The 27,899-nt window shown below is 33.7% G+C and overlaps 1 protein-coding gene across 1 annotated transcript in view; it reads right to left on the minus strand.

Annotated features, from left to right (window-relative positions):
* CCSER1 (coiled-coil serine-rich protein 1) overlaps positions 1–27,899 on the minus strand; it is a 939,806-nt gene that overhangs the window by 833,602 nt on the left and 78,305 nt on the right. The window contains exon 4 of the mRNA XM_012724198.1: positions 7,678–7,798. Within this exon, the coding sequence (XP_012579652.1) occupies positions 7,678–7,798 (121 nt within the window). The remainder of the gene's footprint in view (positions 1–7,677; positions 7,799–27,899) is intronic.

The raw sequence follows: 27,899 nt of genomic DNA on the forward strand, positions 1-27,899 counted from the left end.
TCTGCATGAGTTCCATACCAGCCCTGGAGGTGATCCACACGGGGTGACAGACCTCTCCTGACCTGGCCGCTGCTCCCCTCAACAGTGTATTTCGTGGATCTGACTTTTCTGCTCCCCACTCTGTCTCTGGCTAATCCTCTTACCACACCTGCACTCTGGCCTGTACCCCAATTTTATATACATAAGTGTGTATTTTTTTAAAAGTACTTAGGAATATACTATAAATATTAATTTCTTTGTATTTGATTAGCTGAGATTACAAAATATATATTAATTAAATTCCCCTTTCCTACTTCACCATCTCCAATGCCAAGCCTCAGTCTAGCTGTCAGCAATTTCTTAAGTAGCCTTACTAAAGTCACTCAACTTGAACTCCGTTTACTCATATGTTGGTAAATAATTAAAAACTGGCTCTCAAGAGGAAGAAAACCCCCAGTTGTTGAGTCTTGCCAATTTCTATGGTTTAAGTATAACCTCCTTTGCTTATTTTAAGCTTTCACGGTAAATCTACCTAACTTGAAATGAGTTAGAAATGCTAACAGATTATCTCTCAATAACTGACTAATCATACATGTCACTACCCCCATCACATCCAATCTGTTCTCTATCAAATACCAAGGTCAAATACTATTAAGCTAAAAAAATAAATAAAATGGAATACTTCCATCTATGACAACATGAATGCAAAAGGAGGGTATTATAGTAATTGAAATAAATTACAAGTTGAAAGAAAAACACCAGATGATTTCACTCATGTGGAAAAGAAATACAAACAGAAAAATTTAAACCAGAACAAAACCACTATAATCTGACTACAGAATTGAGGCTACCAGAAAGTGTGGTGGAGCAGTGGTAGGAGGCCCAATGGACTATGTTGAAGGATTATTAGTCTCTTGGTGGAGTTCATGGGTGGTAGCAAACAGCTGAGGAGGTGTGAAACTACACTCATAAATTATATATAGTATTGCAAACCAACATTACCTCAATTAAAAATAATACAATTTTTATAAAAGAAAAAAATAAAACGAACTAGAACAATTCAAATGCAGTTTCCGAAAGCCAAATCTTCACATCACCAGAAGCCCCCTTAAAAACAGTTTTATGACCTCTTGTTACTCCAACTAACTAATTTTCAAATTCTTCCTGCTTCTAGTCATTTCAAAGTATTTGAATAGGCTTTCTGTTGGTAAATTTCTTCGGGGTATTCATTTAATAACCTTCAATATTAACCAGAGTCTTTTCCCTGGGGATGTTTTCCCTGACCTGAGTAGGTATGTTAATGCCCTATGCTATAAACACTCATAATATCAATGCCCCTACATTACAGCAGTTATATCTACAATCTTGTATTTCCTGATACAATCAAATAATATTTTCTTTCCTGACTGCACTGTTGTAGGTTTCATGAAGAAAGTAACTGCTTTTCAATTCAAAAGCCTCAGCCCCAGGCATAATCTCAAGAATATTCAAGAATTAGCTGTTTTTGATGCATTAATGAATAAATGTCTACATGAAAGCATAAATATATCCCCCTGGAATTTGTAAAGGAAAGTTGGAAATTAACTGAAAATAGGATTCCTTGACGTATCTCCAGAAAAGCTACTGAGTTTATTAACAATTTTTTAAGTGAGATTAGAGAGTACTTAAACTTTTCCAAATCTAACATACATTATTCATTTAGGAAAAAATAGTAATAAAAAAGAGTTGATAGAATCACATGTCTTAAGTGTACTTTAGGAATAAAGTAGGTTCGCTTTAACCTTTCTTAGAAAATAACATACTCTGTACTAAATGATAGTATCCGGGCCCTTTCAGAAGTTCAACAAACCTTCCGCATAGCAACAAAATGAAACATTATTAATAAAACTGAAGCTAAATGGTTAAAATGGTCTCATTGTAGAAAAGGGGGGGGGGGCAACTTTCTCTTTGAGTCTTATCTAACACTGCCTAAGCAAGTATAAGTAAACAGCCTTGAGCTGAGCTCCAAGGCCATCAAGAGACTGAGAATGAAGAGGAGGAGGGGTTCCCAGAGACAGGTGTATGCAAAGAGAAATTCAAAACTCCATTGTCTAAAGAAAACTTTTTCATACTTCCTGAATGAAGTGCTCTTTCAACAGTCAGTGGACTTCAGTCAAGTTCATATTTCTTCATTTCTCTCTCTCTCTCTCTCTCTCTCTCTCTCTCTCTCTCTCTCTCTTTCTTTCTTTTTTTTTACTGTGGCCATAGTAGTTAAAAACTTATATAAGGTTTATAACTTTTACATCAACATGTATTCCAAAAAATCCCCACCACTGATTCACCTGTGAACCATCATCACAGTCCCCAGTGTTTTCTGTCCATTGTTTTGATCCCTTTTCCTCCCCCTTCCTTGCAGAATATCTCTTATTTATGGTTGCCTGCTAGTTTTGTTTTTATCATTAATGTTGCTGTTGTTATTGTTATTTTTTCCTGGTCCCTTGTTTGTTCCCCTACATTAGCACTATAAGTAAAACTATTCAGTATATCTTTGCCAATAATCTGCTTCTCAGCAAATAAAATTTCCTTTTCCTCAAAAGTTGGTCCCCCCCAAACCTACATAATTTAATCTCCTTTCTTAATAGGGGAAGCAGATTGAGTTATCTCTTTACCAATCAATTTACAAATAAACCTGAGGTAAGTAAATCTGAGGTATCTTCTCATGTGTGATGCAAATACCTCACCTAGTTCTCCCATTGTTCCTTAATGCCAAGGGACCTCAAAGCCATAAGTGACAGCTTGATGAAGTAATGCTTTATTTTCACAAAGTGAAACAACAAATTAAATCTTCCGAAGTTTATATGACCTTATATGAAATAGAATAAAAACATGGACTTGGGCCAAGTATAACGAATGTTTTTTCTCTCTGCTTTTTAACTCTATTATTTCCATTTATATAATGGCCATAAAGTCCCTTCATTTCAGAAAATCAGTATATACATCTGTATATACTGGTTATATTCTTTTTAAGAACTTTATTTTCAAGATGCAAAGCCAAAGCCAGCCACAGAAATAGTATGCTTTCATTTCTTCAGAGTTTAATGCTGCTTATGTACACACCATAAAGTCTTCATCTGGAAATAACTGTGTGTACTGAATGTATTGGCTGGAGTAACATGATACATTAGGCTGGACATACATCTAATATTAGGAATGTATAAAAGTTTACATTCAAAGTCTTGGTCGCAACATGCTATGATCATGCATTGTCTTTTTGGATCACACAAGTTTTTTTTTTTTTCCATTTTTCCATCAAATTTATCCATCAAAAGTATTCTGAATAATATCACCAGTATTTCATATTTGATTGTGTTCGATAGTGGCTTGTAAATATCAATTTTTTTAAAGATTTATTTATAGATAGGAGAACTGGAGTGTGAGGGTGAGAGGACTCAAAAGAGACAGAATGTGGGGGACACAACAGGCAGATTTTCTGAAATCTACTCCTAAGGGGATTAGAGGATAAAAGAGGAGAGCTCTGCTATGCCATATGTGGGTTAGTTCTCTGGCTAGGAATCTAATTCAGGCAACACAGGATAGTGTTGAGACTTAATCACTAAGCCACTAAAAAGTCCCTCACATTTGTTTCTAAATTAAAATATGTCAACAAAAGAGAAGCTCTGACTCTGTGTCACTAGGGTGCCTAGAATGTAGCTTATCTTCCTAAACAATTTAGATACTATTTCCCTCTCACTTATTATGTTAAAAATTCATACATTCTTACTAAATTAGAAATCCCTTATTTTCCCTATTGAGTATGTCTAAAATACATGATAATATTTAAAATAACTGTTAAAATAAGAATATCTATGACTAGATTATTACTAAAAGTTTGTAAAAGACACAAATAATTCGGTCACATCTACCTTACTAGCATCAATTCCTTTCTTCTTTTATCTATATTGCCTATATTTCATGTACTTAATCACCTTACCCTGATCAACTCCACTCTCTTTTCAAACAATCTGTCCATAACCTATTTCTAATTAGTTATATCACCCTACACTTCTGGCACAGCAATTGCTTCAGGATAGTCATGTCAAAATATATTTTTTATATTGTAAAATAATATATTAATACAATAGTATAATTAAAACCAATATTCTAGGTTTAGTCACATACATTTATATCTGAAGATCTATCAATAAATCATATCTAACTGTAGATATTTTGTAACTAAATTTTGTACTTTAATTTGAATAAATGCAAATCAAAACCACAATGATATACCACCTTACCACCTATGAGAATTACCCATAACACAAAACACAATCAAATATGAAATACTGGTGAAATACTGGTGAAAAAAAAGGAACCCTTAAAAAATGTTGGTGGGAATAAACTGATTCAGCACCTATGGAAAACAGCATGCAGTTATCTCAAAATATTCAAAGTATATCTTCTATATGTTCTAGAAATTCAACTCCTAGACATTTATTCAAAGAATGGAAAAACATGAATCCAAAGGTACATATGACTTTCATGTTCATTGCAGAGTGCTATTTATAATAGTCAAATTATGGAACTCTAAGTGGTCAGATGAATGACTAAATAAAGTTTGATATAAATACACAATGTAAGCTATTCAACTCTAAAGAGTAATAAAATTCTGCCTTGTGACAACTTGGATGGAACTGGAGAATATTATGCTAGGTGAAATAAGTCAGAAGGAGGATGAATAATACAGGATGAATTCACTTATATGTGCAATATAAATAAACAACACAAAGGAACAGGGAAAAATAAACCAATATATTCATTATAAAAGACTGCAGTATTGAAGCTACTAAAGGGCAAAGTGTGGATATATAGAATAAAGGTAGGAGGGCACACAATGGTGTATGGTAGATGACTTATGGGTGCTCTGGCGGGGAAGTGTGCTGTGGTAAGAGGTATGAACAAATTCCTTAAATTATGTTATTTATACAATATTCTTACCTCCAAAAAATAAGTTACAAAAAGAATCAACAAATATGTGAAAATCTATCACTCTTGAAGCCATCTTTAAACACACACACACATATATACAACAACAGAAAGAACACTACTCTCTACACTGAAAAGCCATTATTTACGTTACTAGCACCAATCCCTTTCTTCTTTTATCTATATGGCCTGTATTTCACATTCTTAATCACCTTCCACTGATCAACTTCACTCTTTTCAAACAATCTGCTCATAATCTTGTTCTAATTAGTTATCACTCTATACTTCTAGCACGGCAATTGCATCAGGATAGTCATGTCAAATAAGCTAAAACAGTTAAAGTCAATGAAATTCAAACTTCAGCTTTTTATTTTATTCAAGAGAAAGAGAAATCTATTTCCACTGTATTTGTTGAAAAGATACAAACCTATACCAGCTACTGCTGAAGGTAATAATGTCAACATTAAAAGACTTGAAAATACAAATTACAGGCAGAAACAGAATAGAGATGCAGAGGGAAGAATGACCGAAGTACCAGACCAGACCATAAATGAGGAACTGTCTACTCCTAACTTTTTAATTAAATAGATCAACAACAGCAATTTCCCTTGATTTTTCTGAATTTTAAACTAATCGCTGTATCTTTATATCTATGCTACATCCTTGCCCTTTATTCTCATCTACTATTGAATTCTCAATATAATAGGATGAGTTATGTAGGACATTTAATTTCAGTTTGATAGAGTACCACATTTTAAGGATTCCATCATACCAAAACTGAATATATATGTAAAATATAAAATATGACATGTATAAGTTCTTCATGTCAGCTCAAATGGTAAGTAGTATATGATAGCACATAAATCAATTAAGCAACATTAATTGATGTGATATGTGAGGAGAAAACATTGAGGTTTAAAGAAAATAAAAGGGTCATGGGGACATTACATAAATACAGAAGTAGAAGTAGGAAAGAACAATTTAAAGAGACTAACTTGCTGAGAATATAATTATTGTAATATTCTCATAGAAAAAATGAAGTTGGGTAAGCAAATTATATATACTTGTATTCAGAAGAAACTTCAAGGACATAATATATGTCACTGGTAAAGTTGATTTTTTAAGCTATCTAAGAAGAAACATCACTAATATTATGATGGAGTTTTAGATCTTCAAACTTTAACAATGCCATTCCATGTAATATTCACAATGACCATATGACCAATGACTGATGACCAAGTTTAAAGTAAAAATCCCTACTTTCCATCTAATAAGCTAATATTTAAACAAGCTCTTTCTGATTCAGAAAGTGAGTAGAGTAACATATGGGGGAATATTCAAATAAAAAGTAGACTCAATGAATATAGAAATATATTAGAATGGACATAGGATAACTTGAAAATGTTTATTTTAAATCATATCTCAGAATAAATAATATTTATGAAGAAGCTACGTACTGGGGGAGTTTGAGGAGAAAGGCATTTTATTAGGGAAGTCTACACTACAGCTTAAACAGATTCACTGAAAGATGACTTTAAAATTTTAAGACCTAATCATATATATAAGTTACATTAACTCACACAGATAATGAAGGAAAATTAATTTGAGTTTTCCAATATAATTCAATTAGTATCAATATGAGACATGATACCCCTTATATGAAAAATAGTTTTTGGTACTTAAAAATTACTTTATGTTAAGAACACTTAAATTAAGAACACTTAAATTGTTTTCAGAGTAAGCTGTATTAAAATGAAATTAGAATCACAGTTTACTGAATTGGTTAGTATTCCTTTTCTCTATAGTGAGAATATTAATACTGAATATCTGCATGCAATCTAATATACGCAGCTTTGTATTTGAAAACAACAGTATGAGATCATCTGTTTTCACAGAGTATCAGATATTGTCATGTTTCAGGAAACTGTTTTAGGAGCATATCCAATAGAATGCTATTAAGAAACAATGTGATGATCCAGTGTAATCCAGTGGGGGAAAATAATAGATACAATAATTACCTCGATGTTAACTCCTACAGGTTCGTGTTGTAATCAAGGAAAATGCTTGGCAACACTATGTACCCCCTTGTCTCCAACATAATATTTTAAAGCAGAAACTGCCATATTTCTGCTGGAAAATAGTCAGATTTTGCTTTCTCATTTATTGATGTATAACTAGAATAATCCTAGTTAGATTAATATTGCAAGCACATGTATCTTACAGAAGAATTTTACTATTTTAGGCATTATAAAAAATCTAGTATTTAATCAATATAAATCAATTTTCAATATAAATAAAACTTGATCTACTTAAAAGGCAAAAATATGGAAATATTAAGTAGTACACATTTTAATGTGAGATCATAAAATGAGTTAAAATTCCTTTCATATTTTATAAACCAACTATAAGCTAAGATTGTTATTTTAGGGAAAAAATGTACTTTGGACCACTAAAGCCAACAATGAAGAAAGAACTAATCCAAGGACAGTACACTGATGAGATGCAAAGGAAAAAGTGATTCATCCTGTAGACCCATGTGCCTTAGGCGACAACATGAGATGTGAGTAGTTCAAACACATGGAATTAGAAGATGCAGAAGTTATTCACTGAAGTAATATAGGAAAGAGTGATTATTTTAACTCACAAACTTTTATCTCCTTTCAGCATAATAGTACAAACACATTTCTTACACTATTTCTTAGCACAAAGCTCTGCAAAATTAAATAAGCAACTTACTGTTTTGAAGACTCAGGAAATTTTAGTTCCTCTCTTTTCTTCATTTCTATTGTTGGTTCCATGGGAGTGAGCACCACAGCAGCACATGAGACTACAGAATGGTATGAGTCCTCCCGGCAAACTGTTTTATTGGAAAAATTAATTGTAAAAAGCAAAATTACTTTTTGAGTACTGTCATTTTACCTTCATAAATTTTCAGTCAAATGGAAGAAACAATTCAACTACAACATTACTCATCACTAAAATTATCCTTAATTAGCACATTCTACTCTAAGACTTTCTGCTGACTCACTGTATGGCAATTGGACAGTTCTTTTTGAACTACAAGTGGGAAAGGTGCTGCCAACAATTTTTAGTAGTTCATCAAAAATAATTTAAGAATGAGTGATACACAGAACATACAGTTAAATTAACTGTCTATCTAGTTATTTAATTATCATTAAGTCCGATATATACAGCATCAACAGCACCCTAATCCTTATGGTAACCTTTCTCAGTCACTTTTATAGCTTCCAAATTTCACTGTTAATAACACTTAGAAAATCAGATAATGTTGCCTATATGTGTACTTTATATAAATGAGGTGACATTGTGTATTCTGTCATGGGTGACATACTGTATTCAATATTATTTATTTATACACAGAGAACTAGTGTACAGGTCAGAGGTAGGGGCGGTGTGAAAGACTTCACCAGAGACAGAGTCAGGAGCAAAACAGGCAGATCAACTGAAATACACTATTGAGGGGAGCAGCAGTTGGATCAGGAGAAGTCTGCCACACCATGTGGGTCACCCCCCTGGGCAGGGATCCAACTAGTGCTGCAGTGACAGCTATAGCTTCACAGGGCCGTTCTTACCCACTGTGCCACCAGGGAGGGCCTTCAGTACAGGTTTTTAAGATTTATTCATGTATCAGTAGTTTGTTCACTCTCAAGGGTAAATTTCCATTAAATGAATGTACAGCATATATCAATACATTTTATTAGTTAAACACTTGGAATTTTTGTCTAGTCTAGAGTTATTATAAAACATCTATAATTCTTCTTGTACTTCTTTTTTTTGATACACAAATAGATTTATAGTGGAAAGGATTCTAAAAACACTGGTTTCTCCTAGGATATGTTCAAGTTTTATGTTCAATTTTAGTAGATAATTGCCAGTTTTCTGAACTGATTGTTCAATAACTGTACAAACACGGTTTTGCCAGATTTTTCCTTCTAATTTTTAATATTGTGTTGATTTTCTACTGCTGCATAACAAATAAATAGCAACAAAAAAATAATAGCCTACAATACCTATTACTGCAGTCTTACTAGTGAAATGTACAGATGGTATCAACTACATTCTCTGATGAGCTCTAATAGGCCAACATTAATTTTTCAGTCAGGCTATACTTTTACCTAGAATCTCTAGAAGAAACAAGTAGAGCCCACTTAGATCTGTACTAGACTTTGGTTCCTTGAAGTTGCAGTATTAAGTCACTTTTATAGTGTTAGTAATTGGCCAGGCATTGCTCATCTTATAGAAGCTACCAACAGTTCAGTAACCAATGGTCTATCTCATCAATGTAAAGCATTCCTCTTGAGTCTATTACATGCTTTAAATCTCTATGATTTCTTCTTCTGATTATAGGTGGGAAAAATTCTCTGCTCTGTAAGAGCTCTTGTGATTAAGTTAGGCTCACAAATTATCCTTTCATAATTACCTCAAAGTCAGCTGGTTAGTGACCTTAATTACATCTGGAAAAACCCCTTTATCATGTAATGTAATATAATTATAGCAAGGATGTCGTCTAATCTTCCTAGTGGAAGAAGATTATAAAGGACTAGAGTCATATTACCTTGGAATTTTGCCTAAGATAGCACTTTCTACCAAAATACAGTGATGTCACAGTGTAGTTTTAATTTATAGTCTCTTAACAACTAGTAAATCTAAATATTAATTAGCACCCATTTTATATGATTCTAATCTGAACAAATTTCACTTACATGATTTAGTCATCACCCAGTAACCCTAAAATATTTATTCAAATTTATTTAATATGGCATAACAATCATGAGTAACTGTTTAAGTACAGACACCTAACCAGCCTTTCTGTCCTCAAATAAATATGCATGTAGAAACATGCATCATGATCAATGACAAACACAAACTGCTTCTTTCAATGTCTGTGAACAACTGATCGCCATGCATCTGTTATACAGGTATTAATTCAGATTCAGTATATAGCTGTCTTGCTGTCATCCAGTGATAAACATGGTCTTTTTAGGCAAAAAAAAAAGTATAATCTAAGGAATGAAGAAATGAAGATGTACAATTAAACTGACAATAATAAGCTGATAGTCATTGGCCTAGTACTCATTTGAATACTTGAGAGAATAAATTAACTCTCATGCCAATATAAAAAGATGCAAATATTAAAAATGACAGCACACACAAGAGAGAAAAAATAAAAATACAGTATGAGGATACAAATAAATACTTGTGTAGGGCAACTATCTACAAAACATTCAACAAAAAAGTGTATATTTTTGTGATCACTATATTACAGCAAACAGAACTGAAAACCAATGTCCACACTTAATAAGTAAATCAAAACTTTATGTCACAATGGGAAAGATGTAAACTACTCTAAATAGTAATCTGGTTAACAAACGGATATTTGGATATTCTTTTCACATTTTATCAAGCCATGTATGGATTGACGACTTTTGCTTTTTAAATACTTGTTAATATAGGTATGAGTTGGGGTGTAGGGATAGAAGTACAGGGAGGGTGAGAAGATTCACCAGAGACAAAATAGGGAGCAGAACAGGTGGAATGACTGCAATTCATCTGAGGGAGACAGTTGGCGAGACAGGAGAAATCTGTTGTACCATGTGGGTCAGCTCCCTGGCCTGGGATCAAGCTCATGCTGCAGTGGCTTTAGATTGCATCATAGTACTGAGACTTAACCCCTTGTACCACCAGAGAGGTCCTGTATTAATTACTTTTGAATATTGATATTATTACTATATTTTATTTGCATTACGTAAAACATGATGACACTGGTTAAATGGAAATTTTAAGGTTACAGAAAAATACCAAAGTCGGTGATGGGGTTAAATAGAACTTTTTTTAAAGATTTATTTATTTATGCTTACAGAACTGGGGTACAGACAAGACGTGTGGTGGGTAAAAAGATTCATCAGAGACAGAGAGTGGGGAGCAGAACAGGCAGACTGACAGAGTACACTGCTGAGGGGAACAGCAGGTGAGTCAGAAGAGGTCTGACATGCCATGTGGGTCATCTCCCTGGCTGGGAATAGAATTTGTGCTGCAGTGGCTTCGGAGAGTTTAATAATGCTGTGATTTAACCTGTTGCACTACTAGCAAGAGCCCTAAAAAGAACTTTTCAGTAAAGATAAAAATGTGTTGCCCTAGGTATTTTACAAAAGAATACAGAGATTTAGGGAAATATATATTGTAATGTGATTTATTTAATATCCTTGATAAAATATCTTTAAAATACCTATCTAAGACACAGAAAAGTAAAATATTTCTGGCACCTCTGCTAAATTATTGCCAGGCTATGAGAGGAAATTGCATCTTAAGGACTGATAAAAATGAAGTAGCACAGTTGTTTGTCAACACATACCTCTATCTCACTGCTGTATAATAAGATAATATTTTTAAACATGTTAGAGATACAGAGAGAAAGCAGCATATAATTTCTATGGGGTACATAACTCGTGTTTTTTTTTCCACATTTGTAAAATTTAGTAAGTAAATTTTCAAAACATGAACAAAGTCAATATAATATGGTTTGCTAATTATGTAGAACTTTCTAAAACAAGGATGCAAAAATACAAATATCTGTCTAAACTGTTCTCACAATTGGGAAGGAATCCTTATATAAAATACCATAAAAGGTAAATGTATAAAAAACTTACAATAGGGTTTGATGTCTGAGTTATATGACAAGTGTTTTTATTTTATTTTTTATGTTTATTAGTGTTTTCTAAATATCTTCTTACATGGTTTGTCATTTTTACTCTTATAAACATGAAAAAATACATGTTAAAAATAATGAGGAAACTTTGATAAATAAATGCGTAGAATTAAGTTTTATGATTTAATCATATTAAATTTATTTTTTTCTTCTTTTAAGTTCTATTTTTTTTTTTTGATTATTTTATATCCTCCTTCATTTTTGTACAATGTATGCCTTATGGTCTTGGAAGTTGTCCTTAAAAAAATTCTCATCACTAATTCCCCTGTGCACCATCACCATAGTCTATTGTGCTCTTCCGTTCCTGTCCTGGTCCTTCCCCTTCTCCAACACTGCAGAATACTCTGATTTATAACTGCCTATAGATTTTGGCTTTTACTTTATTACAGTTATTTTTTTTTCCTGAACCCTTATTTGGATCCCCTACATTCCTTCTATCAGTGAAACTATTCAGTAATTTATTTTTTGGTGCCTTCCACAAGTGAGAAATACTTTTTCAGTAGATGTTGTAAATAACTGATCTATTTGGGTACTGCAAAAATTATTAAAGCAATAAAACCTATTTCATGGATTGCTCTCAAATTAATTTATTTCTAAACTACCAGGGCCCTTCAGATTTTTAATCTGAGAGATTAATCACAGCAGCATATTTAGGTATTGTCAAAAATTGTAGGAATGATGGTTTGTGGCAAAGATGATTTCTGTACTCTCTAAGCCAACCAGATTCAAATGGCTCACTCTTTACACTGAACCCTCATGGTAGAGAGGACTATGACTTTAGGAGAAAGCAGAGAGTAAAACAAAAAGAAACTATCAACTTTTAATTAGTACAGTTATTTAGTTGTTCTTATAAAACTAGTTTTATTAATGTGTGGAAAATATAATCACTTCTAAATTTTGAAAAGTGAATTTATGAAATAGCAGATAATTACTTCCTATTATAACAAAAAACAGAAGACAGCATCAAGTATTGCAATATTTAAGTAGGTCTCCAGAGTCCATGAATTTTGAAATATTAATAAAAGTTCCAACCAAAGACACAGTAAATAAGTTGAGGCACCAAACTACAAATTTGTATGCTAACTACACAATTTTTTGTGGAAAGAAACTTTGTTGTAAATATTTTGCATGAAGTGCAGAAAATTTCACAAATGCTTCTGTTACTGGGGAATGTCAAAATAAGGCTGACTGAAAAATTGAAGTCCACACTTTTCTAGACAGATGGATCCTTTTTTCCAAGATGAGGGTCACTTCTCAGGACACTCTGAGAAGGTTGTATGGGGAAGTGATGATACTACATCTAGAGAATACCAGTTGTCACAAGCCATCAATTAATATGAAAAGCAGGATACAGACATGAGAAACTGACATTTGATGAAAAGATTATACAAACATTAGTTTAAAAGTGAAGAAAAAAGTTTGAAAGTCAAATTATTTATCTGAAGTTTTGTTCTGAGAACTACTTTCATTTATATCTAGGGTGGTGTAACTGTATGAACACCAAAGGTAATCAAACCAGAAATTTGCAGGATTAGGGCAGAGTAGATACCAATTCTGAGTTTAAAACTAAATTTTCTGATTTTTTTCCTTGTAATATTTTACTACACCACAATCACTATTATGTTAAATGATAGGTTAGTGTTACTTTTTCTAAAATGCTTCAGAGTCATAATATACTGAGATGTAAAATCTAAACACTGAATTTTTTTTTTTATTCATACGGAACTGGGGTACAGGCCAGAGATGCGGAGGGTGAGAGGATTCACCAGAGACAGAGTGGGGAGCAGAACAGGCAGATCGACGAAATACACTGCTGAGGGGAGCAGCGGGCGGGTCAGGAGAGGTCTGCCTCGCCATGTGGTCACCTCCAGGGCAGGCAGGAATTGAACTCATGCAGAAGTGGCTTTAGCTTTTCAGTGCTGTGCTTTGACCTGCTGCGCCACCAGGGAGGGCCCTAAACACTGAAATTTTATAAATCAAACTTATATCACTAAAATAACAATATATTTTAATGAGTATTAAACAAAGGTACAGATTAATAAAATCTCTATCAAGGTCTTTAAAATAAACAGGGTAAACATTATTGAAATTATATGGAATCACAAAAGACCATGACTATCCAAAGCAATCTTATCCAAGGGGGAGGGTGTGTGTGAGAATTATGACTCTTCCAATTACCAGATTTGAAACTATACTATAAAGATATAGTGAACAAAACAAAATGGTATTGTACTATAAACATAGACCAATGGAACAGAACTGAGACCAAGAAATAAGTCTACACTTATATGAACATTTAACACAGAGGAGTCAAAAATACACAAAGAAAAAAAAATCTAACAAATGATATTGTGAAAACCAGATTATTACATGCTAAGGAAAGAGAATTGGCCCATATCTCACACAATACACAGAAATTAAATCAAAGACTTGGATGGAGGTCCAAAAAGCATGCAATAGATAAAATAAAATATAGGCAAAACAGTCATGACATTGACTCCATAGATGAACTTGGGAGTTGGCCTCCAAAGCCAAGGTAAACAAAAGCGAAAATTAACAAATGGGACTACACTAAAATAGTTTCTAAAAAGCAGAGGAAGCTATCTATGAAATAAAAATACAGCCTACTGAATAGGAGAAAATATTGTACAAGGAGTTAATATCTAAGATCTACAAACAAGTCATCCAATTCAACAAAAAGAAAACAGATACCCACTCATCTATGAATGGAAACACTAAATAGATATATCTCTAAGGAAAATTTACATATGGTCAACAGGCACATGAAACAATGCTCAATATCACTCCTCATTAGGGAAATGCAAATCAAAACCTCACACTTACATGCAAAGGGTTCTATCAAAAACACCAGAAACAACTGTTGGCAGCAGTGTGGACTAAAAGAAACATTCATATTCTGATGGTATTTATGCAGGATGGTCTAGCCACTATGGGAAAAGTCTGGATATGTTTCAATACATTCAGAGTAGATGATCCATCCATTAAGCTAAATTACAAAAACATTAATTCAAAGGGATGGATGTACACTTACAACTATGGCAGCACAATTAATATAGTCAGGTTATGGAAACAACTTAAGTCCTCAAAAACCAAATGGATAAAGAAGACATTACACATATATAGCAAAATACTGCTCAAGTGCAAAAGGGATGAAATCTTGCCACACACAACATGAATATAACTAGAGGGGATTATGCTAAAACAAAGTAAGGCAGAAGGAAAAAGACAAATACTGGATTATTTCATACATACATGGTGTATAGAGAAATAAAACAAAGAAACAAACAATACCCCCCCACAATAAAAAAAAAAGCCTAGAAATCTCACAGGAGAATTGAGGCTACCTTGGGTACAAAGGAGAGTTCAGAGAACCTTTGTGGAGGACTTTGGTTGCTAGTGGTGGGTATGGTAATACACATCGAAGTGGTGTGCACTTAACCTCTGAACTATATAGTGTTGTAAAGCAATGTTATCTTGAGTTAAAAAAATATTAATAAAAAATGGAGTGAGACACTAGAGAAAACAAAAGATAACAGTCAAGTATAGTGAAGACTGTGCTAGAAGGCAGTAAGCTAATGCTATATATATCTTGAGAAATGCAAATAATTCAACATGGCTGGAATCTAGAAAAGCTACATGAATTTGAGAAAACAGATATAGGTTACACTTCCCTGATATTACGGAACTTTTTTTTTTTAAAGATTTATTTATTATGCATACAGAACTGGAGTACAGGCTAGAGTCTATAGGCAATGAGAGGATTCCCCAGAAACAGAGTAGAGAGCAGCACAGGCAGATAGACAAAGTGCACTGCTGTGGGGAGCAGCAGCGGGCAGGTCAGGAGAGGTCTGCCAAACCATGTGGATCATCTCCGGGGTGGGGATTGAACTCATGCTGAAGTGGCTTTAGCTTGTTAGTGCTGTGCTTTAACCTACTGCGCCACCAGGGAGGGCCCTTTCAGACCTTTTTAACAACTCTGTAATTTGAAGATCCACTATCAAGTCATTTAACAAGGATGTATCATGATCAACTTTATGTGTGTGTGGGTGTGTGTGTGTTTGTTTGTTTGTTTTTTACAAATATAATGGGCAATATCTAAGGATAGGAACAAGTTTGTTTAGATCACTGATGATACTACTGAAATTAATGTACTAAGGATTTCTGAAATCACTGTTGAAATTAAATAGAAAGGGTTTCTGTCATTGCAAATGGCAACATGAAAAGGAAAAGAAATAGTAAATGTGCAAAGCATTCAGAAATTTAAATATATTCCAGAGAATTATGCTATATTTACTTAGTTTAATTTTTTAAATGAAACAAAAACCCTCAGTATTTTAAAATACAAATAAGCAGAGTGAAAATATGGATGATTGTGAAAGAAGAATTGGCAAAAGAAGGGAACAACTTTGCTTTAAGAGGTAAATTTAAATAGCAATTTCAGTTTAATGACATTACATATGGTTTTGTGGAGAATATCACCTTAGTAATTTGTAGAAACTACATAGAAATTTCAATTTCCTAAACTAAAAAGGAAACTAGATATAAAATAATTGTTCCAGATAGCTGAAATATTTGAACTAAATTATAACATGTTAAAAAAAATAAAATTTTCATGTTTATCTCACATTACACAAATGTTGTTGACACATGTATTTCAAGTTACAATATTTATTTTAAAATCATATTCCTTGAATTTACATGTTTTAATCATTCAATCGCAACATATTTCTTGCACTGGTTTAAAGTAGTTCTTATCACATTTTTTTTTTACTTTGTGAAAACATTTTCTAGAATAAAATTGAAACCTTATCAGTAATAGAAAAAAAAGGAACAATGTAAAAATGTGAATTCAGTTAGTAAAACTGACCATTTTATTATATCAATCACTGTTGTATTTTAAGCAGACCAAAAAAAAACACTGTATCTTTGTCCATGAAAAGCAAACTGAAAGAGTCAAAGGATTTTTTGAATGCTGAACATGAAAGAAGTATTTATAAATTCCTTCCAACTACAGAATATTATAATCTTAAGGACAATGTTATATTAATAAATGTTATTTTACATTGTTAGAAGTTGTTAAGGGATGTTATAGGTGTAAGTCTATCAACCTCCAAAACTGATATGCTGAAGACCTAACCCCTACTATCTCTGAATGTGGCTGTATGTAGTAACAGGGTGTTTGAAAATATAACTAAGTTAAAATGAAGTCATTGTGTTAGGTCCCTATTCATTATGACTAGTGTCCCTTTCGAGAAGAAGAAATTAAGACGCATATAAACAGAGAAGATGGTCAGATACAAGTCAAGGCCTCAGGTAGATTTCAAATAGTAAACACCTTGAACTCATTGTTACCAACTGTGTGAAAAAAAAAAGTTGCCATTGATTAAGCTGTCCTGTCTGTGGTATTTTATTACGGCAGCTAAATGGCCATAACAGGAACAGGGAATTTATTTATAAATATTTTTTATTGATTTCTGATAGCTTAGGTATTAAAAATTTAAAACAGCATTTCTTCATTTGGAGGTTAGCTATTCTCCTGGCTTTCACAGAATTCTTTACCAAGGAACCTTATATGTATAAATAAATAAAAAATATTTCTTTAAAATAAGCAATCTTGGTAACACTGAAAAATGCAATTGAAAAAGTTTTAATACCAGGCAAAGTAGGTAATGGAATGAATTAATGAACTGAGAAATACAATACTGGAGAACACAATAGAACAAGGTAGAGAAAAAAGAACAAAAATAATGAACACAGTTGGAGCTCTCTGATATATCACGGCTATCCCAGGAGAGGCTCAAGAGAAAGGCATAGAAACCCATATAAGCCTGGGACAGTGCAAAATTCCTTGGAAGAATTTTTCTGACACACCAGATGGTCTGTGTCCAACCTGGAGCAGTAGGAGCTTGGCAGACTCCAGCCCAGGAAATTGGGAACATAGCAACTGGGGCTGTGGCCTACCAAAGGCTCCAGGAAAATATCAAAGAAAAGCCAGGTGGACCAAGACCAGACTCCATAAAAACCTCAGAACTTGAAAGATGGATTTTAGAGTGAACTCACATGTTCTAAAAAGAAATATCACCCATATCATGGGAATTTCAAAGGGAAAAGCAAAAGAGAAATGCATAGAAAACCTATTCAGAAGAACATCGTAGACTATAGACACTGCCATGAAAACAGCTAGGGGAAAATCACGCATATGTGCCTCCCCCAAAATCCAGATGCTTTTAACCTATTATAGATACCTAGGACATCCCCAGGAAATTCAAGAACTAAGACTGGTAGTTGCTGATGGGTAAGACATATGGAGGAAACAAAGGAGATATTATCAGGGCCGGGGCCAACTTCCCAAGCCACACCAAGGGAAACCCAGGACACTGCACAATTCCTTTGGAGGATTTCCCTAATACCAGAGGGCGTGAGCCCAATATGGTGCACTGGGAGAGCTCATTAGACTTCAATCTGAGAAACTCGGAACCCCAATTTCAGTAGGCAGTGTGCTCACTAATGGCTTCCTTCCATCTCCCAACCCCACCGAGGAATATATCAAAGAAAAACGAAGTGGATCTGGCTAGACTCCTTTAAAATCTCTCAAGAGAAAGCAAGATATTAGAGTGAACTCACAAATCCTCCAGGAAGGCAAACTGAGGATGCTTCCCACCCCTGCAAGTGCAGCAGCTGAGGCAAGAGTAGAGCAGCAACAGCATTCTGGGTGGCCATCAGAGTTAAGTGGGCACATGTGCAGCCCCCACTACAACAAAGCACTGCTTTCTTGCCAAAAGCAAATTACTCCCAGATGGTGAGCCTGGAGGTCCCAGAATTTCCCTTCCCACAAGGAGGCCAAAGTTTCATTAATCACAATCCCCAGAAGAAAGAAACAGGGAGTTGGTAAGGGAAGTAAAGACCAACCGAGCATAGAATACAGCTTATCGTGCAACACAACATGGTAAAAACAAGTAACATGGTTGGGTCCTCCCTGGTGGCACAGCTGGTTAAAGCACTGCATTGAGAAGCTAAAGCAACTTCCTCATGAGTTCTATTCCCGCCTGCCCCAGAGGTGACCACATGGCACGGCAGACCTCTCCTGACTCGTCCACTGCTCCCCTCAGCAGTGTACTCTACTGATCTGCCTGTTCTGCTCCCCACTCTGTCTCTGGTGAAGCCTCTCGCCACCCCTGAGCCTCTGGCCTGTACCCCAGTTCTGTATGTACAAATAAATAAATCTTAAAAAAATTAAAAAATAATAATAAGTAACATGGCTCCTCAAACGAGTATCAAGTTTTAAAGCACTAGAACCTCCTCATTCCTCCACCTCACATTGAGTTAAACTAAGATGAGGGCAAAGAAAAATCCCCAATACCCAACTATATACACACGCATAATAGCAATAAGTAAGGCAGTATGTAAATATAAGCTAGAAAACAAAAATTTACCTATAAAGAATAAAAGCAAAATAAGAATGACAGAGTTATGAAAAAATTATAAAGGGAACAGAAATAGAGAAAGTATCTGACAATGGCTTCAAAAACTAATATTTAAAGGCAGAGAGTAAGATGCCAGATCACAGAAAGACCAAGGAATAAAGATAGCTCGAATGAAATGCAGAAACATTTAGGCTGCACTTTAGTAGAAACAAAAATAATTTCAGCTGTAGAAGAATTAAAGAATTACACAATCAGAAGAGTGAGCATCAAGAAGACAAAGGAAAAATGAGAAAATTTATGGAAAATATCAGATTGAATTAGAAGAGGAAACCTACAAAATCCCAGACTCCCAAGAAGAGTAAGAAAAAATAGCTATAGTAAAACTGCTCAAAAAATGAAAAATATAAACTTTCCAAACCTACAGAATTAATCAAGTATGGAAATTAAGCAAGCAAAGTCAATGCCTAAGTTCCTTGATGTGAAAAGACCTATAACCAAACACATCACTGTCAAACTAGCAAAAATCAAACATTAAGAAAATATTTTTCAGGAAGCAAGAGAAGATAGTAATAACTTATAAGGGTTCCCAAATTAGGATTTCCCCAGATTTTATCCAGATAATCTCCAGGCAAGAAGAAAGGAAGAAAACATTGTCATTCCTAAACCACAAAAACTATCAGGAAAAAAGTTTCTGCTTGCAAAATCATCAGTTAAGTATAGAGGGAAAATAGTGCCCCCCAGCCCCCAACTAGGCAAACAGAAGCTAGTGGAGTTTGCCACTACCAGATCCTCTCTACAAGCATTAAGTTTTTCCACAAGAATAGTAAAAATGAGCACAAACGTCTTACTAAAATGACATGACCACTTTACTAAGTACATAATATTTTACATTATACATAAAACCAGTACCAGAAGCAAGAATAGTATGAATTAACAACATCAAATACTAAGGGGTTGGAAGAATGAGTAGAAAAAGTAGTTCTAGTTAAATATTGGCGAACAGTCACCAGCTCACAAATGACACAAAATGGCCCTCCCTGGTAGTGCAGCTGGTTAAAGCTCAGCACTGCAAGCTGGCCACAGCTGCTTCATTGCTAGTTTATTCCCGGCCGGAGGCCATCCAAATGCTGCAGAAGATCTCTCCCGCCTTGCCCACTACTCCCCTCATCAGTGTCTCTGTCAATCTGCCTGTTCTGCTCCCCACTCTGTGGTGAATCTTCTCATGCCTCTGCACCTTTGGTCTGTACCCAAGTTCTGTATATATAAATAAATCTTTAAAAACAAAAACAAGGCCCTCCCTGGTGGCACATCGGATTAAAGCATGGCACTAAGAAACTTAAGTCATTTCTGCATGAGTTCAATCCCCGCCTTCCCATAGAGGAGATCCACATAGTGTGGCAGACCTCTCCTGACCCACCTGCTGCTCTCTTCAGCAGTATACTTCGCCCATCTGCCTGTTCTGCTCCCCACTCTGTCCCTGGTGAATTCTGTCACCCTCTGCATCTCTGGCCTGTACCCCAGTTCTGCATGAATAAATAAAAAAAAATGACCCAAAACTTAGGAATTTAATGAAACTCCACATAGTAGCCACTAAAGTCTAAAAGAACAGACTCCTACAAAGAAACAAACTGATAGAAAGAGTAAAGCCATCCTAAAAGAGTAGAAACAAAGAGAAAAGGTAACAGGAAAATAACCCAATGACTGAAAATAAACTGTTCACATTAAGAATCACACTAAATGTCAATGAACTGAGTTCACCAATAAAAAGGCATAGATTAACAATGTGGGTAAAAATTGTATAGCCATCGATACTTTGTTTATGAGAAACAACTGGAAACTAATAACATGCTGGCATAATGTCACAGATCCTAATAACTCAGAGAGTAAAACAGGAACTGCTGTTCTTATATCAAATAGGATTGACTTTCAAATTAAAAAATAATCAAGGACAAAGATAGATATTTTATAATGATAAAGGGAACTATTGACCAAAAGGTAAAACCCTCACTAATATTTATGCTCCAAATATAGGAGTACCTTGTAAATAAAGTAACTATTAACAGACCTAAAACAATATATCAATAAAAATGCAATTTCAACATATCACTGACAGAAAGGATAGACAACTCAGACAGAAATTTAACAAATAAAGATTTAAATGAAATATTAGATCAGATGGATTTAATGGACATTTACAGTTTTCCATCCCAAAAGCATGAATACAACTCTTCTCCAGGGTGCATGGAAAATTTTCAAAAATAGATCAGATGCTAGGACATAAAATATATATATGGAAATAGAAATCATATCAAGCATCCTCACAGATCACAGGCTAAAAAGCTAGAAATTAACTATAAAATGAACCCTGTAACAAATCAAAATATGTATAGACTAAATAGAAAACTTTTGAACAACTCTTCGGTCAACCAAAACAATGAAAGAAGAGAAAAAATAATAATAATAATATCTAGAGATAATGAAAATGAAGAGACAAGCTACCAGGGCCTGTGGGATTCTTTAATAGCATGAGAGTTCATTGTAATACAGACAAACATTAAAAACAAAAAGGGAAAGGAAGAGAAGCCCACCACCAAAATCAATAGCAAAAAACACATAAGAGAAATTTTAATTTAGCGATTTATATCTGCTGTTGAAGATACTAATCAAAGAATTACAAAATCACCAAAAAAAAACAGAAGGCAAGAAATAAAAACCAGAGCAGAAATAAACGAAAGAGAAAACAAAGAGCAAAAGATCAGTGAAACTAAGAGTTGGTTCTTTGAAAAAATAAAATGACAACTATTAGCTATGCTTACAAAGAGGGGGGAAAAAGCCAAATCAATGGATACAGAAATGAAAAGGGTAAAATTAAAACAGGTATTACTTAAGTATTCAGGATCATAAAAACCTTTGATAAAGTCTCTGCAAAACAATTGGACAACCTAGAAGAAATTAACAAATTCTTAATCATATACCCTCAAAAGATTAAACCAGGATGAAATAGCTTTACTTTCAGTAAAAGATGGTGAAATTGAAAGAGTAACAAAAAGAATCCCCAAGTACAAAGTCATATGGTTTCACTAGTGAATTCTACCAACCTATAAAGATCTAACAGCTCTCTTACACAAATTCCTCAAAATAAGTGAAAAGGGAAAAATCGCCCCAATATATTTTATGAGGCCAATACCACTGTGACTCCAGACCAAACAAAGATCATACAAAAAAGCAAAATTACAGACAAATATAGCTGATAAACTTAGATGTAAAAATTCTCAATGAAATCCTAGCAGAAAATACAGTTACATATCAAGTGATTAATCAATGATGATCAAGTAGGCTTCATTTCAGGGATGCAATGCTAGTTTAACATATGTAAATCAATTAAAAGCATCCATCAGATACATAAAAAAGAAGATAAAAATCATATGATCACCTCAATAGATGTTAAAAAAAAATCTGACAAAAAAAAAATCTGACAAAATCCAACACACATTTATAATAAAAATGCTCCAAGAATTGGAATAAAGGCAACTTATTCTAAGTATGAAAGCCATATATGACAAAACTATAGTCAGTATCATTCTCATTGGTGAAAGGTTAGAAGCTTTTTCCTAAAATGAGGAACAAGACAGAGATGTCCACTATCACCACTATTATTTAACATAGTTCTAGAAGTCCTTTCTGAAGAAATTAAGACAAGAAAAGGACAAAAAAGGAATTCAAGTTGGAAAATAAATGACACTATCACAATTTGCAGAAAACATGCTCATACACTTGGAGAAACCAAAAGACTTTATAGAAAACCTCTAGAAAAATAAATGAATATAGCAAGGTGGCAGTATACAAAATCAATGCACAAAACTCAATAGCATTTCTATATGTGAACACTATCAATTTATGTCATTCAATGGACAAATGCAACAAAAGACATTTAGACAGTTAAGTAGAATTTAAACTTTGTAGACAGAACACTGAGTTTCAGAAAATTGCAGCGAAAAAAAAAATGGCATTTTTTTTAATATGTAATAAGGGTATGTTTGGGTAATGAAGTGTTTAGGAGGAAAAATGATGTAGGACATACTATGGAGAATTTCATAGGCAGAAGAATGAATGATATAAACTAAATTTCAATAAAATGGAGGGAATTTGAAATATATATACATGCAGAAAAACAAATCAGAGCAATCAAAACAAATATTAGACATTTGTAAAACAGACAATTGAACAATATAAAACACTTTTTAAAACTACTGGGCATGAACAAAAATTATGAGGATTCTCCCAGAGGAGGAGGAAGGAAAGACAGGGAAACAAGGGTGATGGTGGGAAAATAAATACATACACAGATACATACATAATAAACAAATGAATCTGAAATCAGAAGATTTCTTATTAATCAAAAGCTTAAAAGCTATCATTTCACTTATCCTATATGTTAATACCAATGAATCACTGGTTATATCTTAAAAAAAACTGCTATTTCCCATAATTTCATACTTCCAAAATTATGCAGATTGATTTCTTAAGAAGAAAACTGCCACTGTAACAATAATAACAATGATAAAATTATAATCATAGTTATTATATCCCAAGTTTTCAGTACCAAATAGCATAAGCTTTTCTAATGTGGTATTTCCTTTAATCCTTAGAATAATTTTTTAAGAAAAGCATTAATATTTATATTGTATAGAAATGTGATGTATACAAAATGTGATGTATACAAAATATTAAAATATTTTAATAAGATTTTTATTTATGTTATTTATTTTCTGTAGAAGAACTGGGGTATAGGCCAGACGTGCGACCTTAAGAGGATTCACCAGAAACACAGTGTGGAACAGAACAAGTGGACTGATTGAAATACACTGCAGAGGGGAGCAGCAGATGAAACTGCATTGGTCTGCTGCTACATATGAGGGTTAGCTTGCTGGCCAGGGATCAAACTCAGGTCTTCCTAGTGATAACACTAAGAGTCATCCCCTACGCCACCAGGGAGGTCCCCTCTCCCAAAAAAAAAGTTTTTCTTACTGTAAAGTCCATGTTTTTAATCAATTATTGATAAAATTTCAGGTCACAATTAGCCAAGATAAATGGTGATTTACAAGCTTTAAATCACAAGTAGCTATTTAATTCTCAAGAAATATTCATGTATATTGACATTATAATCCCCCTTTAGTAATTATATACCCAAGTAATTAGTAGTACATTGGTTTCAGCTTTAAATCATGTGAGTATATTAGAAATACTAAACTGAGGCATAAACCCCTTATTATTTGAAATGTAATAGTACAAATCAAACAACATGAAAATTAGATTTGTTTCTTATCATTATACCTATTTTTGTGGAAAAGAAAGAAAAATAAATTCAAAAATATTCACCAACTCTTCATAAATATCCAGTTAGTGAGAATAAGAGGCAATAGTTTGTTTTCTGTTTCCAGTAACTGAATTTCTATCTTATAATGCTACCTCTGTCCTGGGTTATAAATATACACTTATATAGTTCATTATACACACACATATTAATGTCATAACTTCACATATATATTCAGAGTCGAATACATGTATCTTAAAATCTAAATATGGAGGGTTTGTTTCTATTCCTAATTCTAATTTTGAGGCTTTAATATTATTAAATATTTAAAATTTATATTTTTATGTTTTGTAAACAAATATTTCCTGGATTTTAAAACTAATAAAATATTAGCACCACTTTATGAAGCTCTCTGAAGCCACTGTAGCACGAGTTAGATACCCCACCAGGGAGCTAACTGACATGGCATGGCAGACCTCTCCTGACCCCAGTTCTATAAGCATAAATAAATAAACCTTTAAATATATCTCTATATATCTATATCTATAGATATGTATATGTGTGTGTATCTATACACACACACACACATATATATTTACACACACAGTTCGACTCAGCTTATCAGTGATGTAAATATTGTAATAATAAGGCATAGCTTACAATATTAATATACTGATGATATATGAACTGATATAATAAAACGCTGTTGATTGGCCAGCACCTGATATTTTACACTCATTACAAAGAATCAAGTTTAATTACAATGTAATTAAATAATATTTATTGGACTAGTGGTAGATATGAAGAATACCATATTTTATTTAGTTGATAAATGATCCATAATATTTACAAACAGAAGGCAAGCTCCAATGATGGTAATTGCTTTAGTTTCTTCCTCAGTAAGCATCAATCATAGGATTTAAATCTTAAATCCTCCAGAAAAAAAAAACATTTCCCGGGAGAAGTCTCTTGATCCCTGTGTCTTATATTTTCATTGTTCTCAGAAAGACAAATTCAGAATTGAGTAGCTCAATATTAATGGCTGAGTATGAAACAGGAAGATGTATTTTTGAAATTCCACTTATATTAACATCATTAAATGGAGAAGCTAGAAAGCATCTGAAAATAATATTAATAAATTTAGATTTCTTTCTTTTTTTCACAAATATATTTTATTGTCCTTGTCTCCACAATAATAAAACTGAAGTAAAGTTTAGTAAGTTGTAGTAATGTTTTTTTAGATATGTTAATGCTATTTTTATATCAGATTCAAAGGATAAAATAGTTTTTCCTATACTAAAATAAAATGGAAAGAAATAAAAAAACTCCTGAACCTGACATGTCTGCGACAACTAAGGTGACTGAGGTATTGATCACAGTCAGAGAAGCCAACACACTCACAGAGGTAACTAATAAAAAATGAGAGGAATAACGGATGAGGTGTTGTTAGAAGATAATAAAGAAGGTGACCTATGTACTAATAAAACTGTATGAATTCCTTCAAACCAAAACTTGATCACAGTACTCCCCAATGCAGAAACAAACTTTACCAAATCTCCAATCACTGACAAAGTAAACCAGAAGACCTGCTACCTCTGGAATGTCCTCTTGTCCTTTAACATTTCACCCTTCTGTCTTTAATATGCCGCTCCCTCTCCTTATCAGCCAAGCAAGCGCCACTTAGCCCTTTAAACCTACAGTCAATTGTATCTTAAAAATGTGTCAATGCACAAAGTATAGTTCTTTATTATTTAGGTTGAATCTTAATTTAAAAATTATAATTTTACCAAAAAAAGATTTTAGCAACTGCTATAGTTCCTAGCACCAGGCATATCAAAAGTTCAGGACTGAAAATGTAATATTCAAGCTGATACTGGTAAACACTATGACCCATGTCTCAGGATCTCAGAAATAGCTACAAATAGCAAATAGTAAATATTCCAGCTTGTCAATTAGAAATAAGAGAAGGAAGAATTACTTAACTCTTAGAAATTAGTAATTGTTCTACTGTTGTCTTCTTCACTTGCAATCTTTTTTTCATATAAAAATAAAAGGTCAAAATTACTTTTCTCAAATTCTAAAAACAAAATAAATGCCAACAAGAGAAAGGAATGAGCATGCCTGCACACTCAAACATTACTAGAGATAAACTACAGTTCTGATAAGGACAGCCTGGCAGATATAAAAGATAAATAAAATATTGAAGAGTAAACAACAGTGACAAAAAAAAAAAAAACACTGATTCAACCATAGTTGTGAAAGAAAAGTTGTAAATTTAAATATTGCTCTATACTCTCAAAATATCAAAATACGGTAAAATAACTGCTCTTGAATGCAACTGCTAGTCTGCAGTTATATTCAAACATTTAACACACAGCTTACCAAAAGTCTGCTGATCACACTTCGAAAACTATTGTTCGAACAAAGTAACAAGAGTAAAGCCATTTCTTTAATAGATGAGTCAGTGATGAGTGATTTCATCCCTGTTGCCAGAGAATATACAATTAGTGAAGAGATTATGTGCAATATGTTAAAGAAAGAAAAAAAAAAAAAGATAGGATGGGGCCTCTCAGTTTTAATTATTAAACCTTAGCAATTGCTGAAATAATGGACTTAACACATTGAAATGAATGAGAATGAGAATGAGAAGAAGCAAATGTTCTGAACCAAAGGAATAAAAAGTAGAAGTATAGTTTGGGAATGTTCCAGGGTCTGACGGCTACCCAATGAAGATACCAAGTCAATGCCAGGCTTACAATCGAAACTTTGGATGTATATGCAATAATCAACACTTAAAGTTAGATTGGATGAAGTTATCAAAAGCATAGTTACAAGCAGAATTTTTATTTTCAAATCTGGGAATTGAGTCTAGAAATACTAAAAATGAAGCTAAGATATACCCAGTCAAGGAGACTTTAAGGTAAAAGTAAAACAGATAAAAGCAGATTTCTGGGCCCTCCCTGGTGGCTCAGTGGGTTAAAGCATAGTACTAAGAAGCTAAAGCCACTTCAGTATGAGTTCAATCTCCTGCCCCAGAGGTGGCCACATGGTGTAGCAGACCTCTCCTAACCCGCCCGCTGCTCCCCTCAGCACCTCGGCAGTATACTTTGTCACTTTGTCTATCTGCCTGTTGTACTCCTAGCTCTCTCTCTGGTGATTCCTCTCACTGCCCCTGCACCTCTGGCCTATACCCCAGTTCTGTATGAATAAATAAATAAATCTTTAAAAAAAAAAAGCAGATTTCTGGAAATCAAAGGAGACTTCAAAGAACAAAGCATAAAGGATAATTCATATTTTCTGAATATCTATATTTAATGTTAATATGCAATAGCCTTTACCATACTATAATTCTTAAAAATAGCTTTTGAGGGCCCTCCCTGGTGGCGCAGCGGGTTAAAGGACAGCACTGAGAATCTAAAGCCGCTTCCGCATGAGTTCGATTCTCGCCTGCCCCGGAGGGGACCACATGGCG

Source organism: Condylura cristata, unplaced genomic scaffold (assembly GCF_000260355.1).
Source record: "Condylura cristata isolate star-nosed mole 26May11 unplaced genomic scaffold, ConCri1.0 scaffold00012, whole genome shotgun sequence".
In the NCBI taxonomy this organism is placed as follows: domain Eukaryota; kingdom Metazoa; phylum Chordata; class Mammalia; order Eulipotyphla; family Talpidae; genus Condylura; species Condylura cristata.